This window comes from Cicer arietinum, chromosome 2 (genome assembly GCF_000331145.2).
Source record: "Cicer arietinum cultivar CDC Frontier isolate Library 1 chromosome 2, Cicar.CDCFrontier_v2.0, whole genome shotgun sequence".
Taxonomy (NCBI): domain Eukaryota; kingdom Viridiplantae; phylum Streptophyta; class Magnoliopsida; order Fabales; family Fabaceae; genus Cicer; species Cicer arietinum.
Genome location: NC_021161.2, coordinates 25,296,398 through 25,312,748, shown reverse-complemented (window position 1 = coordinate 25,312,748; position 16,351 = coordinate 25,296,398). Strand labels below are relative to the sequence as shown.

At 31.8% G+C, this 16,351-nt stretch overlaps 1 protein-coding gene across 2 annotated transcripts; it reads right to left on the bottom strand.

Moving 5' to 3' along the window:
- Positions 1 to 1,295: 1,295 nt before the first annotated feature.
- LOC101491472 (lysine histidine transporter-like 6) lies at positions 1,296 to 10,067 on the bottom strand. 2 transcript variants are annotated; one of them, XM_004505785.4, is made up of 7 exons: positions 9,799 to 10,067; positions 9,464 to 9,612; positions 8,566 to 8,949; positions 2,312 to 2,811; positions 1,809 to 1,900; positions 1,640 to 1,715; positions 1,296 to 1,555 (listed from the first exon to the last, which is right to left on the bottom strand). In XM_004505785.4, the coding sequence occupies exons 1-7, from the start codon at positions 9,829 to 9,831 to the stop codon at positions 1,500 to 1,502; spliced, it is 1,290 nt and encodes a 429-aa protein (XP_004505842.1). In that variant the 5' UTR covers positions 9,832 to 10,067; the 3' UTR covers positions 1,296 to 1,499. The 2 variants fall into 2 exon arrangements, with proteins under 2 accessions (XP_004505842.1, XP_004505841.1); XM_004505784.4 differs by having other exon boundaries at positions 1,647 to 1,715; positions 9,799 to 10,065.
- Positions 10,068 to 16,351: the final 6,284 nt, after the last annotated feature.

Below are 16,351 nucleotides of genomic sequence, written 5' to 3'. Positions count from 1 at the left end.
TAGGTGAATCAATATAAATTATGTGAGTGAATCTTCTTAAGCTCTACTCTCTTTATCTTTATTTTATTCATACCATTAGCACATTTATCATACATATTTCAAATTCATATTCTTCTTCTTTAGATGATCCTCAATTAGAGGAGGACTATTTTCATCTAACCATCCTCACTCCAAAGACAACTTGAGATGATAATATTAGTGCAGGAACAAAATTTTAAAAAATGTCACAATTCAACCCCCATTCTCGTGACATTCACTTTTACTTCACAAATAAGTAGCAAATTCAAGATGTTCATCAGAGGGTGTGCAAGGACTTTGCCTTCTTCGAAACATTGACTTCTTTCGGATCCTACATCATAGATCAGAGTCAAGCGATTAAATACTTGATGTGATGATTTGATTATCAGAGATAAAGAATCAATTTCTTATGAAGCTTATTAGAGGAAGACAAACAAACGCTTGCTAAATTCCTCTTTAATTACTTGTGATGAAAAAATGGATTGGTCTATTGTTACCTGTTTAGCTCGTCGATTTTTGTGGGGAGAGTTGAGATTTTCAACCCGCCACCACTAGTTGGCCCGTCCCGCCTAACTTGTCAAAAAATGGGGTGATGGTAGGTTAGCTCATAGGGGTCTAATAGAAACTACATTTTTTTTAATCAAAAGTCTTAGCCCATTTTAAAAAAATTCTCATTTTTTTAGCCCAACTCAATTAACCTAATAAGTAACTGATTTTAAGGTTGGGATAAATATTAATACTTTCTACATTGTTTGGCGAATAATTACGTACCGATTCACAAAATATTAGAAGACTTTGTTAAGGTTGTATGGTTTCATGATTTTAGCTTCATGTTTTTAATACTTAGTGAATTGGTATGGTGGAGTAATTAACTTTTAATGGCATATTATATAGTTGTAGATGACGAATCATGAATATTTAAAATGATAATTTATATATTTTTTGTTTGACTCATTAATTTTGTATTTTGGTTTCCTTAAATAATCTTTAATTTTAATTACACTTTTCTATAGTTTTTATGAATTTATTAATTAATAAGGGAAATTAAAAAATTGACAGACGGGCCTGCCTTGTAAAAGAGTGGAGTAATATTTTCAACCCGTCAACACTAATTGGCCGACCCCACTCCTTTTTAGATAGATTCATGACATGGTGAAGCTGGTCAGTTCGTTTTGCCATCCAATTTGAACCCAAATTTTGTTGTTGGTGAGGCGAGTTAAACTCGAACTCGAACGTGAGGTACCACTATCCCGGAAAGAATTTACAAAACGAAGCGGTTCCACAAATACTTAACTTGTAAACATGACAAAATATAAAATGTGCCACAAGGAAGGATAGTAAAAAGGCTTATTAGTCCGTCCTAAATTCCTAATTAACTTTATGAATTGCAGGTGCCACACACACTTATATATTGCAATGACATATAATATGGTGATAATTAGGTGTAGAATCTATAAGTTGAGGCATCAGCAATGATATTCCTAAAGCCACCGACCGTTGAAGCCAGCATAATGCACACACCAATGTATATTGCAGCCTGTTAAACACAAATTAATCAATTGGTACATACATTAATGAATGAATTTAGAAAGAAAAGTTGCTAATGTAAATTAATTACTACATCTGACCCAATTGATGAACCAGTTGATGCTAAATCTCTTTGGTTTCTTGATTATTAGCCACATTATACTAGGAAGCTGAAACAGTAGATGAGCCACACCAGATTATTAATTAATTGATCTCCTATGTTTTGAATAAATAAATTTTTGTATTGTATAAAAGAGCCTTACAAAATATGAAGTGGGAGCAAAACCAAATCCACCAAAGAACCCAAGAAGATCACCGAAGAAAGGGAACGTAACCCCAATAAAAAGTGTAAAAGCTGCAAAAAATTAACAAGATGCGGTTACTTAGAAAATAAAAAGTAATTAAATATGTTTATAATTAGAACTATAAAAATTTTCTTCATTTCAGTCTATGTTGGACAGTAAACAACAGTTTAAAATTTTAAATCAGTTTTTTCTCTTTCAAAAATAATCAAATATTTTCATTTTCTTACTCTCGTTAATGTCAGAAAGGACAGCTTTTGGATTCGTAGCTTGTGGGTTCCAATCCCATAGGCTATCAGAGAGAGAGGTAAATCAAAACCATGTATAAATATTCATTAAACTTTAACATTTCATTTATCTTAATTTCTCTCTGCTTTTTATACACACAAAAAAGAACAATAAAAAATAAATATTTTTGGTGATAGCATGGGTTATTTTGGATATTTAATATCAATTTTTCTCACCAACATAAGCAGATCTAGCAACAAGTCTGAGAGGTAGTCCTGAAGGGAAATTCAATCTTTTGATCATCATTCTCTCGATCAAATCAAAGACAGGCATAGCATAAACTTGATAACTTCCAACAACATGAATGAATACCATCAAGTTAGCCGAGGCAATGAGCCATGCTGGTTTTTCAAGTGACATAAGCACATTATCATCAACTTCCCTTCCAAATGCCCAATATCCTATAAGTGCAACTGGGAAATAGCATATTGCATTTATGATATAGGCACCAATAGCACCTTTCCACATAGGTATTTTTGAAGGTTTTTCAGGTGTTGATGGAATTGTAGCCTGAATTTCAAGTGCCACTGCATGACCAGCAAATGCAAATGAAATTTGACCGAGTGCATTGAACACTCGGAAAATTAAATCACTTGTACTTGTTTGCTTGTATGCATAGCTCACGTTTTCAATTCGACCTCTAGCCAAGCAAGCCACCCAGGCTATAGTTGAATAGCTGCAGGGACAATAGAACAGGTTAAGCCTGCTTTACTTTCGGGTAAACATTTAATGTTGTATATTAATATTAATATTTGTAATAGTAATTTTACATATTTTTTTAAAATTAATTTCAATAGGTTTTATTTTTAGATTATATAAATTATAAAATTATTTTGTGATAAATGGTATTACTAATTTGAAATTAGATAAATCTAGAACTATGTAGAATTTCTATGTAAGAATCTATAAGTGTTTTAATTACAGAAAATAGTGGAAAGTATCTAGAAGTGAGTATTAATTACGAAGCTCCTAGAAACGTGTCTAGAGTTTTCTATCTCATTATACTTGACATTAAACATCAAACAAATTGAGAGTTTTCTATTAGAAATACATTCATTTATCTAACAAAGTGGTATCTAGAGTTTGATTATGAGAGTTGATAAATTGCGACTGGTGATTACATTACTTTCCACTCTCCTCTTCTAAAGAAAGAGAATTATGAAAAATGGTGCATTCGCATGAAAGCATTGCTTGGCTCTCAAGGTGTATGGGAGATTATTGAAAAAGGCTACGATGAGCCACAAGATATTGAGAGATTGTCTCAAGTTGCAAAGGAGACTTTGGCAAAAACAAGAAAGAATGATCAACAAGCTCTTACTCTCATTCATCAATGTTTGGATGATTCTATATTTAAGAAGGTTGTCGATGCTACAAATTCAAAGGTAGCTTGGAAGATTTTGGAAAAATCACTCCAAGGTATTGACAAAGTGAAGAAGATAAGACTTAAATCTCTAAGGAGAGATTTCGAAGCTTTGAATATGAAGGATTCCGAATCAATTTCAGATTATTGCTCAAGGGTGAAGACAATTGTTAATCAAATTAAGAGATATGGAGACAATATAGAAGATGTTCATGTAGCGGAGAAAATTATTCATTCCCTGACTCCTAAGTTCAATTATGTGGTGTGTTATTGAGGAATCGAAAGATCTTGACTCAATGTCCATTGAGGAGTTAGAAGGTTCATTGCAAGCCCAAGAAGAAAGAACAAATAAAAGGCAAGATGAGCCATTAGGACAAGTTCTCAAGATCAAAGTTTCGTTGAAGGATGACAGAGGATTCAATAGTCAAAATGGACATGGAGGTGAAAAAGGAAGAGGACGAGGACGTGGTCATAGCCAAGGAGGAAGAGGAAGAGGAAGAGGAAGAGGTTTCAATCGTGAATCAAACTACGAAGAAAGAAGTCACTCATCACAACAAATGCGTGAAAGAGGAAGAGATTTTGGCTATTATCAAAGTGAAATGAGGTATAACAAATCTAAAGTTGAATATTATAATTGTCATGAATCTAGCCATTTTACTTGAGAATATCGTAATGCTCCTAATCAAGAGGAAGAAGGGGCTAATCTTATTGACGAAGATGGAGAATCAACTTTGTTACTAACACTCAAGGAAAAAGAGAGAGATGCTAATAGTTCATCGTATTTGGACAATGGTGTAAGTAACCATATATCTGGATGCAAAGAGAAATTTGTGGGGCTTAATGAAAAGATGAATGGAAATGTTTCCTTTGGAGACTTATCAAAAGTGAAAATTGAAGGGAAATGTACGATTCTAATATCTTCTAAAGATGGGAGCCATAAGTTGATTAGTGATGTATATTATGTGCCTAAATTAAAGAGTAATATTTTGAGTTTGGACCAACTTCTTGAAAAAGGATATGAAATTCTCATGAAAAATAAATATCTTTGGCTTAGAGATCAAAATAACAGTTTAATTGCTAAAATTCTTATGTCGTAAAATAGAATGTTTATCTTGAACCTAAGAACTATTGAAGAAAAATGTTTGAAGATGAGTGTCCAAGATGAAGCATGGCGTTGGCATATGAGGTATGGTCACTTGAACTTTGGTGCACTTAAAATTATGGGAGAATAAAATATAGTGAAAGGGATGTCTTCAATCAATCATCCAAATTAATTGTGTGAAGATTGTCTTCATGGCAAGCAAACTAGAAAAAAAAATTCTCTAAAGAAACCACATCAAGAGCAACTAAGCCACTACAACTTGTGCATACTGACTTGTGTGGACCAATCAATCCATCTTCATTTGGTAAGAGTAAATATTTTATTCTCTTTATTGATGATTTTAGTAGAAAAATTTGGATTTATTTCTTAAAACAAAAATAAGAAGTTTTTGTTGTTTTCAAGAACTTCAAAGCTCTTGTAGAAAAGGAAAGCGGTCATGAAATCAAAAATTGGAAATAAAAAATTCTTCGTCCATTGATAGTTCCAAGATCTCCGCAACATAATGGAGTAGCCGAGAGAAAGAACATAACTATTTTGAACATGGCAAGATGCATGCTAAAATCCAAAAGGATGCCAAAGGAGTTTTGGGCTGAAGCAGTGTCTTGTGCGGTCTATTTGGAAAATCGCTCCCTGACTTCAAATGTCAAAGATCAAACCCCTCTAAAAGCATGGAATGAAAGGATGCCTAGTGTTAATCACTTGTGTGTCTTTGGGCGCATAGCTTATACACATGTGCCATAACAAGAAAGATCCAAACTTGATGATCGAAGCATCAAACATGGTTTTGTTGGCTATGATCCGCATTCTAAAGGTTACAAGTTCTACAACCCATGCAACAATAAGGTAGTGGTGAATCGTGATATTTAATTTGATGAATATGTTACATGGAATTAGGAGGGTCAAGAAGAAACAAACTATATTTTTCTTCCATATTTTGAAGAAGATCAAGAGGCCACAACACCAGTTCAAGATGCAACTCCACCTTTCTTACCTCCTCTTTCACATACTTCTCTAGATGAAAGTTCAAGTGAAAGACCAAGTAAGATGAAATATATAGAAGACATTTATGAAAGGTCAGCTGAAATTACTCTTGACCTTGAAGAGTTGTATTGTCTCTTGGCGAATAGTGAACCATTAAATTATGGAGAAGCAGTGAAAGATAAAAGGTGGAGACAAGCCATGGATGAGAAGATCAAATCAATTGTGAAGAACAACACTTGGGAATTAGCAACTCTTCCAAAAGGCCATGAAGCAATTAGAGTCAAATGGGTGTACAAGGCTAAAAAGAATGTTAATGGAGAGATTGAAAAATACAAAGCAAGACTTGTTGCCAAAGGCTGCAAACAAAAACATGGAGTTGACTATGAAGAAGTTTTTGCACCAGTTGCTTGCATGGACACTATTTGTTTGCTAATCTCTGTAGCAGCTCAAAATAAGTGGAAACTTTATCAACTTGATGTAAAATCCGGCATTTCTAAATGGCTATCTTGAATAAAAGGTTTATGATGAGCAACCAATGGGGTACGTGATTAAAGGACATGAACATAAAGTTTTAAGATAGAGGAGAATGTTGTATGGATTAAAGCAAGCCCCAAGAGCATGGAATAGTAGCATCGATAAATACTTCCAAGACAATGGGTTTGCTCATTGTCTTAATGAATATGCTCTTTATGTCAAAGTTTGTGATAATGGGGATATTTTGATTGATTGTCTCTATGTGGATGATCTTATATTTGCTGGAAATAATCCAAGTTGATTTTGAAGAATTCAAAAAGGTCATGGCGCTTGAGTTTGAGATGACTGATATTGGACTCATGTCATACTATTTAGGCCTAGAAATAAAGCCATTGGAAGAAGGTATATTTATTTCTCAAGAATACTATGATGAAGTTTTGAAAAAATTTAAAATATTTGATTGCAATCCGATGAACACACCAATGGAGAGCAAATTGAAGTTGTCAAAGTTTGAAGATGGACAAAAAGAGGACCCTTCCTTTTTCAAAAGCCTTGTTGGAAGTCTAAGATACTTAATATGTACAAGACCTGATATTCTATATGCGGTAGGAGCAGTGAGTCGTTTCACATGAAAGTCACTAAAAGGATACTCTGCTACCTTAAAAGTACGCTTGATTATGGACTATTTTACTCTTCTTCTAATGAATTTAAACTTTTTGGATTTTGTGATAGCGACTTTGCGGGAGATATTGATGATAGAAAGAGTACTAGTGACTTTATATTTTTTTATCGGGGACTGTGCTTTTTTTCGTGGAGTTCAAAGAAGCAACCTATTGTCTCACTTTCAACATGTGAGTCAGAGTATGTAGCAACAACATCTTGCACTTGTCATGCCATTTGGCTAAAGAGATTATTGAATAAACTTCATATGCCACAAAAGGAAGCTACTAATATTTGTATAGATAATAAGTCTGGAAAAATACTTGCAAATAATCCAGTGTTTCATGATCGTAGCAAGCACATATACACAAGGTACCATTTCAATAGAGAATGCATTACCAAGAAAGAAATTGAGCTTAAATACGTGAAGACTCAAGATCAAGTTGATGATATCTTTACAAAGCCGTTAAAACTTGAAGACTTTCAAAGGCTAAGAGCAAGACTTGGAATGAAGAAGAAAATTTCAAATTAAGGGGGAATAATGTTATTACTAATTTGAAATTAGATAAATCTATAACTATGTAGAATTTCTATGTAAGAATCTATAAGTGTTTTAATTATAGAAAATTGTGAAAAGTATTTAGAAGTGAGTATTAATTAAGAAACTCCTAGAAATGTGTCTAGAGTTTTCTATTTGTACTTTTAAATACCTCATTATACTTGACATTAAACATTAAGCAAATTGAGAATTTTTCATTAAATTTTTTTTCCTTTCTCTAACAATAAATTCATACATAATTTTTAAATTAATTATTAATATTTTTATTTTTAATTTATATATTTGAACTATTACACGTGTCCAATTTTCTTTCCTGGTACATCAAATTGTTTACTCATTTGATTTTTCGAATGCAATATAGAAAAACACCATAAAAATATAATTTGTAACACACGTAATATTAAGCATTGTAAATTTGCGCAAAAAACAACCAATTTAATTAGGAGCAACATGATTCACAATTCAGTAATAACAAAAATTTTTTTTTAAAATTGATTTTAATTAAAAATAAATTAAATATAAAATAATTTATATTTAAATAAATTTATATAAAAAATTATAACTTCAAATATTTTTTTAAAAAAATCTTCGCTTTAAATTAAAATTAATTTTAGAGAGAAAACTAATTTTATTATCGAAAAAAATATGCACAAGTAACATAGGAGGTATCTATTCTATTTGATTTGATTCGACTCGATCAATCAAGCAGGAAGTACTGCTTTGTCTAACCAACCGCCCAGTTTTAAGCTTTAGGAATGTGACTGTGCTTCAACACAAACATAACCAGAATAGTAAATTTATTTATACCTTTCAGCCTAAAAGTGGTGCCTCAACTAAATTATGAGTTCAAAGGACAGCTATTTATACTTTTCACATGTATAAGTTCTTTCAGGAAGAATCCAAACAATACTTTTTCCAGGAATCTACTTTATGTGGATCTAAAAAGTGAAGCTAGCTGCGCAAATTTTTTATGTTTCACTTTCATATTTAAATTTATCTAAAATCCGAAGATTTTTAAATCAGCAAAAAAAAACTAAGATTTTTAGCTTTGGCTGTAACATTCAATTATAAAATTTATTGAAAGTAGCACACACATATACGTATGTACAATTAATTATGATCCAAACTATCTAATTCTTCTTTACAAATAATCCCTTGTTTATAAATGTATACAAACAAATTAACTTTCGTTTAAATTTATTTATAAATAAAATTGAGTTGACTTGATTAAAAAAAACTCATTTACGTTAAAATCCATTTTTAATATTGTATAATTAAACACACAACCTATTACCTCAATGACATTGCAGCTGCTGCTAAAGAAATCGAGGCAACAGAATTGAAATTGGGAAGCTGAGAGAGAAAGAAATGAATGGCACCAAAAATCAAAATCCAGTATGATTGTTTGAGTTGTCTGCAATTAGTGCATGCAATTTCTATGAATTTCTTTAGACACTTTCCTCCAATGACCATGTATACAATATCACACCCAATTTGAACAATTAGTTGTTGTGGGAGCACAATCCAGGGTCCAAGTTTTGGTCCAAAAGCATGTTTACCAAGATCAACATAACGATCGAATCGAGTACCAGGAACACACTCATGGAGCTGAATCATTTGCCACATTGTGTTTAAGGTCAGGCTCCAAGATAACAACAGCATCAAGGTCCCTGGAACCCTGTAAACAACAAAGTAATCTTTCAGCTTCTACTTGCCTCCTCGTTATAGCATCATTTATAAAAAAACACTGTTTATAAGTCCCATTCATCAAGAGACAAAAAAGTTAATTCAAGAAGTCAATTACTATCTTAATACACATTCACATGTTACCGTCACCTATTCCATACAAATCCGGTAAAATATTTATAAAAAAACATAAAAATTTACAGTATCTACGGCCACTTCACCAATTTTAGAGTATTAGGACTTCATATATTAACTAATAAATATTCTATGTAAAATTGTAGAAAGCATATTATCTCCCACAAAAGTTTTTTACAACGAAATCTCATCCAATAATATATCTCAACAATATGCGTTAATTAAAAGTCATTAAAAAGGAAGTTGAATGGTGAAGATTTTTAGAAAAATGACAGAATAAAAGGTGTGAAATTCTGGCATATATATGATCTTTATTTTTCTTTCTGAAATAGATAGATAAACTATGGTAAATTGCATTGCATTCTATTTACCATCCAAGATATGCCATGGCATAGGGAAGGCTGAGAACACCTGCACCTATCATAGCTGTCACAGTATGGAAAGTTGAGTACCACCATTTGGCGTTGCGAGAGCTTCTGCCATTTTCCTCCCATTTTTTTTCCGACTCTACTTCCTGGACCTGCAAGTGTACCAGATGCAACAATTCTATTTTTACAACAAACAAAAAAAAACACTATTAACAAAAGACACTATTAAAAGAAGATGATAAAGAATGATTATTTTTTGATTCATTCATGAGAAAGTTTAGTGGCGAAATTTGTGATAAGTTTTATAATTTAAAAACAAACTTGATTGAAAGGCTTACCTTAGAAGGGGAAGGAGAAGTAGTTGAAACCATTTTTGAATAACTTAGAAAGTGAAGCAGAGCAGCGAAAGAATACCTCTTTGAATTTTGGAGTAATAGTTAAAGAAGTGTATGTAATATCAAACTTTTAATGTATTACTGATGAACATATAATAGTATACATGTTTGCCACTATTGCACTTATCTTTTCGACTAAGGAGGAGATGAGCCTGACTAATAACCCAATTTGCAACAACTGCTTTTGTGCGTATGTACCTAGTTGAAATTCAGACCACTTACATCATAAGAAAATAATAATAACTTTTAGAGTAATGTTTTATTTATGGATTACTTTTGCGAAAAGATAGTAAGTTGGAGAATCATTTCATGATGGAACATTGATAGATATAATAATTACTCTAGAGGACAGTAGCATAATTCATTCCAAAATGGCTATATAATCAATGTCATTTTCACATCATACACGGTCAGTGCTCCAACAAATTTGTACTCATTTTAGTTGGCAGTGGTATGTGGTGTTTGAAATTGAGTAAAAGTTTTCTTTTAAATCTTTTTAAATTTAAGGCTTAATTGCAGTTTTGGTCTATCTATTTAAACTGAATTGCGAAAATAGTCCCCTATTTTATTTCTCTCCAGTTTTGGTCCCTAAACATAATTTTGGTCCAAAACTTGATGAAATTTCATTTTTTAAAACCATACTACACCATTTATGATAATAGATTTCAAGTACAATTGTTGCAAATGACATCTTGAGGCATAGTGTTGAAGTAGCAATATCGATTTACAAGAAATGGGGGTTTGAATTGTAAATTTTCCTATTTAAAATTTCCTGTTAAAAACTTAAGAAAATAACTCAAGATTGATATTGGTTGTGAAAACAGAAAACGAAGAACGTTCTTGGTTTCTAACCAGAAAACGAAGAACGTTCTTGGTTTCGGACCAGAAAATGAAGAACGTTCCTGGTTAGTTAAATCAACAATTTAACTTGATAATCAAAAAGAATGAAATTAAATAGATAAAGGAAGAGATATCATACAAAGATATAATCTGGTTCACTCAATCTGGGTTACGTCCAGTCCTCACAATCATTAGATTTTTCACTAAGTGTTCAAAACGGATAACGTTCTTGGTTTTTACATCACTAGTTCAGATCAACTTTGATCTATTACAATCTTCACCTTTCAACCTAGAAAAGATTTTTACAATCACCTTTTAGCCTTGAAAGGATTTTTACAAACACACTCAATCTAACATAAAAGATAGACTTGAGTTATAAATGATGTGTATGATAAAAGTGTTTGGGAGCTTGAAACTTCTCAACACTTGTTTGAGATAAATGAAAGACAAACTCAGTATATAATGATTCAAACATATAGTGAAGAGAACTGGAGTTTGCTTGAAGAGTTTTTATGACTTGTTGCTTGAACAAGTGTTGGTAGATTTGTAAATTGAACTCTTGCCTTCATCTTCCAATTGATCTTCAATTTATAGATGTTAAAAGGCTTTGAATATTCAATTTTCAAATGAATATATCCGTTGGACACACTTCCTAAGTGTAAGATATATTTTAAAGCAATTAAACATGTGTTTATTTGCTGTCCAGAATGATTTTGACAAAACAAAGAACGTTCTTGACAAAACGGAGAACGTTCTTGCTTTTGGATTTAATGGAAAACGTGAATGAGTTGTCACATGTCAGTTGGCACTATTTTGAGTCAAGTATATTCAGAAATTTCTGCAGAATATTGTAAGTACAATGTACTTGTGTCCTTACTCACAACTCATCAATTTGGAGATCAATCTTGAGGTTGTTTTCCACCTTTGGTTATTGATCTCAATTTCTTGGCTTCACCAATGATTTGAGCAGTCTTGATACTTTTTAATTTATGATTTATACTGTGGAAAATTATCTCTTTTAATTCTGCCTTTAAAAGAGAATTAAAACCAGAATGTTATTTTGTAAAACAAGAACATTCTTCGTTTTGTGTGTTTATATGAGTGTTGGATTTTGACAGGTGTTGTGTGTCAGTCCTTTGTCTAAAAAACATGATGTGCTTTATCTAAAAAGGTGCAGTAGTAGTGTCCTTGTTGTCATGGTTGTCCTTTCTCATAGCTCATCAATTTGAAGATTGATCTTGATGTTTTGCCTTGCCTTTGTTAATACTCTTTGATCGATTCTATCCAAAACAATTTTATATAGATTATTAACTTATGTGATGAATGTTGATGTTTTGTAGTGTAGATAGATGTACTTTTGTAGCCCAGATCAATCTTAAATTATAGTAGATTTTGCTCTTTGTAAACCAGAAATATGTCAAGAACGTTCTTGGATTTAAGCTTTGAAAACGGAGAACGTTCTTCGTTTCTGTTTTGAGTGATTGCTGAATATTGACAGTTGTTGTGTGCCAATCTTTTCTGTTATGTACGCGTGTCAGTGATACATGGACTTTATCATTTATGTCCAGTTTGTACTTGCTTACTTTAGCCATCAACTTTGAGGATTGGTCTTGCTTGTGATTCTTGATGCATTACTTGTCTTGCAATGATGGTTTGAAGAGCAGCAAAAATTATGGGAATGTTTTTATAAGCTCTTGATGATTCCCTTTCCAGTTTGGTCCTTTTCGAGAGTCCCTCGAACTCTAATAATCATCAATAGAAGTGCTTTGGGAAGGAGCAACAGAGGTGCAAAAAGTGGATATATAATATTAGCCAAAAAGCAAGAGAGTTCATGCTGAATTCAAGAACGTTCTTGACATCAAAGATTGTTCTTCAAATTTGGAGATAAGCTAATTTGTACTTTTTGTTCTGTCAATTGTCTGAGATGATTTCTGTCTTTAAGTCAAGTGTGCAGGTCTTGATTGAAAGTACAACTTCAGTGTACTTTCCAGCTTGTAAATTTGTACTTGCATTTGCCTCACTTAAAGAATGATTTTGCTTTGTACTGTTCATGAAGCATGTCTTTGATCCTTCGAATTTTGGAAAAATGCTGACTTAGATTGATCCTTGCTTATTCTTGATGAAGGTATAATATGAATAAAGCTTCCAGGATCCAATCTTTCACAAAGAAAACTGATCATTCTTGTTTAAGACATATGTGGAGAACGTTCATCGTTTTCCAAAAATATCTCAAGAACGATCTTGGTTTTACTGAAGTATGTCAAGAACGATATTCATTTTTATGTCAAGAACAAAATTCGTTTAACTGTTTTTGCTTTCTTGATTTTAATGAGATCTGCCTTGAAATACTTGGTACCTAACTTGTTTTGACACACTCAAATACACATGTTGAATACCAAAACACTTAGAATCATAATTAGAATTCTTAATTAACCTTTTGTTTATTTTCATCAAAACATTAAATTGAGATTTTGTCTCAACAAGTGTGACTTAAATAAATGCAAAAAAAAAAATGAAATTTCATCAAGTTTTGAACAAAAACTCTGTTTGAGGGACCAAAAATAGGGAAACACAAAATGGGATGACTACTTTCACGATTCAACTAAAATAGGGGGACCAAAACTGCAATTAAACCTAAATTTAAAAGCTTTTAAATTTTAATTTTATCGATAAACATTAATATTATTAAATTGAATTTGAATTCGAGACACAATTATGTGAATTAATTATGATAAAATTTATAATATCTTTTAAGATTAAAAATAAAATCCTATATTAAATACAAAAGTAAATATGAAACATCATATAACCTCAAAACTAATAGCAGTCGAAACGTATCTACAATTGTTAATTAAATCAATGATTTGTATATGTACCCAAAAAAAGTCAATATAATTTGTATGTTGATAGAAAAAAAGACACTGAATTTTCATTTCTTTGAGGACCATGTCCTTAAATATCCATAAGCTAGTTGGTATAAGAGTCTAAGGCACTGTTGGTTTATGCCATACTTCGCAATAATCTTTAGAATAAGCTATGCGTAGTATGGATTATATGTCTGTACATATTGGTTTGTTTAAGTAACAATGACTTTTGAATAAGCTACGTATATTATTATGTGTTTGTAGGTTTTCCTCTCAAAGTTTATTTTACAATATTGTGGATAAGGAATGTCTAACACAATTTGTTCAATATGCATCTTTATTTTTTTCTTTTGACTTCCATTATAATATATTAAAACAATCTCATCAAATTACTTCGTTAGCAAATCCATCTTTTATATGTCACACAATATTATTTGTATCATCTCATTTTTTCCCAAGTGTCACCTCGTAAAATTGATTTTTTCCTTCTACACTTTTTGTTTAGCACGCATATTATAATAATTATCTTTTATGAATTATAGAACATTTAATTAGTCTGATTATAATAAATGTTTGTTAGTTACATAACATTTAATTATTTTCAGTATACCGAAATCTTTTTCCGTTCCCTTTGCATTTAATTAGTCTCATTGTAATAGATGTTTGATCAAAATATTTAATTAGTTTTATTATACAAGAATCTTTTTTCGTTTCCTTTACTAACACATAAGTTACCCACCACTAAAGTAATTTTTTGTTTATGATTTGTCAAACTGGTGGCTAAAAACTAGGGTGCATCATTTTGGTCATAGTTGTATTGCAACATGAGTAACATATGTGTAGAATGATTCAACCTTACTTAAAAGCATTATGACAAAATGAATGAGATTTCTTCATGGTCATCATCTCCTTAGTGTATAACACTCAATAGTTTTACCTTCAACTTATATCAATGTTAATCTGTGTTATATACTCAATGGTTAAATCTTTATGTAGTTTCTTCTCTTCAACATATTTTATAATTCATTTAAAAAATATATCTTATAATTGTTTGTTGCCATTGTCTGAGTTTCTATTTTTCAATGTTTTTAAGATAAGTTATAATAGAAGCAATTATAATGTTTCTACTTGTTAAGCCTTTACCAAATTGTGAAATGTAAAAAAATTAACATCTTATTCTAAAACTAAATTTTCTTTACATCATGTCTACATGAATTTTCTGTATTTATTATGTCTTTGTATTACTTTCTCATTACTTTATATCTTAACTTTTTCTATGTTTTTATTTTTTGACGTTTGGATACAAATCATTTGATTTTCTTTAACTAATATTCTTTTGGACTTATTGGACACTTTCAAATTCTTAAACCAGAAAATATTTTTTCTTATCTGACATTTGACATTTTCAATTTCTTTGTTCTTTTAGATTTTAAAGTCAACTATATATAATGAAAATAAACAAACACTACACTTCATTTTAGTCAATAATTTACAATACACTACAAGAAATTTTGAGTTTTGCGACAGATGGATTGCGACGGGTGCCAAAAAACCGCCGCAGCTCTCTCTTTGCGACGGTTCCTACCACGGTGCTAAACAACCGCCTCTACATTTCTATGCAAAACCAAGAGGCGCTAGTTTTTTTTCCAATCCCGCGTCCCATTTTTTGCAAGTCCCGCTCTCTAAAGTTCTTCTCATATCTCTGCGACCCTTTTCTCCCAAAACCAAAAACCCCTTTCTCTCAAATTTGTTTCCTTCAAATTTCCCAAACCCCTCGATCTCCCTATGCGGAAGTTTGATCTCTCCATATCTGGAATTGAAGCAATTTCTCTTCTCTGCGGTAAGCTTCATGACATTTATCTTTTATGCGATCGAATGGTTGGTGTTGGTTGATAGTGAATCTCATTAGCTGAGCATTTTATTTGTGTTCTTGTATGCAATATGATTTTCTTCAGTACAAAGGGTTTGCGACACCTAACTTACAAGAAATTTTCTAAAAAACCGTGATTTCCAATGTCTCGGCGTTCTGATTTGCTTACCTCAAATCTCTCAAATCCCTAAAGCCTCAATCTCCCCCAAATATCCTTGCTCTCACAATTTCACTTTTATCTCTTACTAGCTTTCCATTCGATCTCCGTTTGTTGCAACCTATGGTACGATTTCCTTTCCGTTGTTAGGGTTTTGATTACACTGTTCTAAGGGTGCTGATTTTTTGCTTTGAATGCCATTTCTGTGAAACAGGAGGAGAACGGTCACATGAAGTGTTACCGAACGACGAAGTACTTTCAGTTTATTGGTGTACTCAAGTGTTTTGGTTGCTACTAGCCTATCTTGTATTGGGATCATATCTCTTTTGCTCGTAGTGGATTCTAGTGGGTTGGGTTTTTAATGTCTTATATTGTTTTGTACTCTATATAGCCTAGCCTTGTATATTTTGTGTTGATTTTTTGTGTTGTTTTTATACTAGTGCATTTTGGCCTCCTCAAAATAAGAATATGACAAATTCAGGTATATGAGAATGTGGATTTGCTTTTGAATTCATGATTACCAATGCACTCACATTGTTGCAGTTTAATGTTTTAGCCTATGTGAGAGGGGATGGTATCAGATTTAACCCCAAATGTGTTGGTGAATTATGTAGTTTAGTAAGAGGATCCATTCCCATGCATATGACATTACATCATATTATCTCACAATCGAGAAGTTTTTTGATTACCAGAGCAATTTTGTGGCCAGGATCATTCATTATATTAGTTCTTTTTTATTCATGAATTCTTAGTCATGGTTTTTTT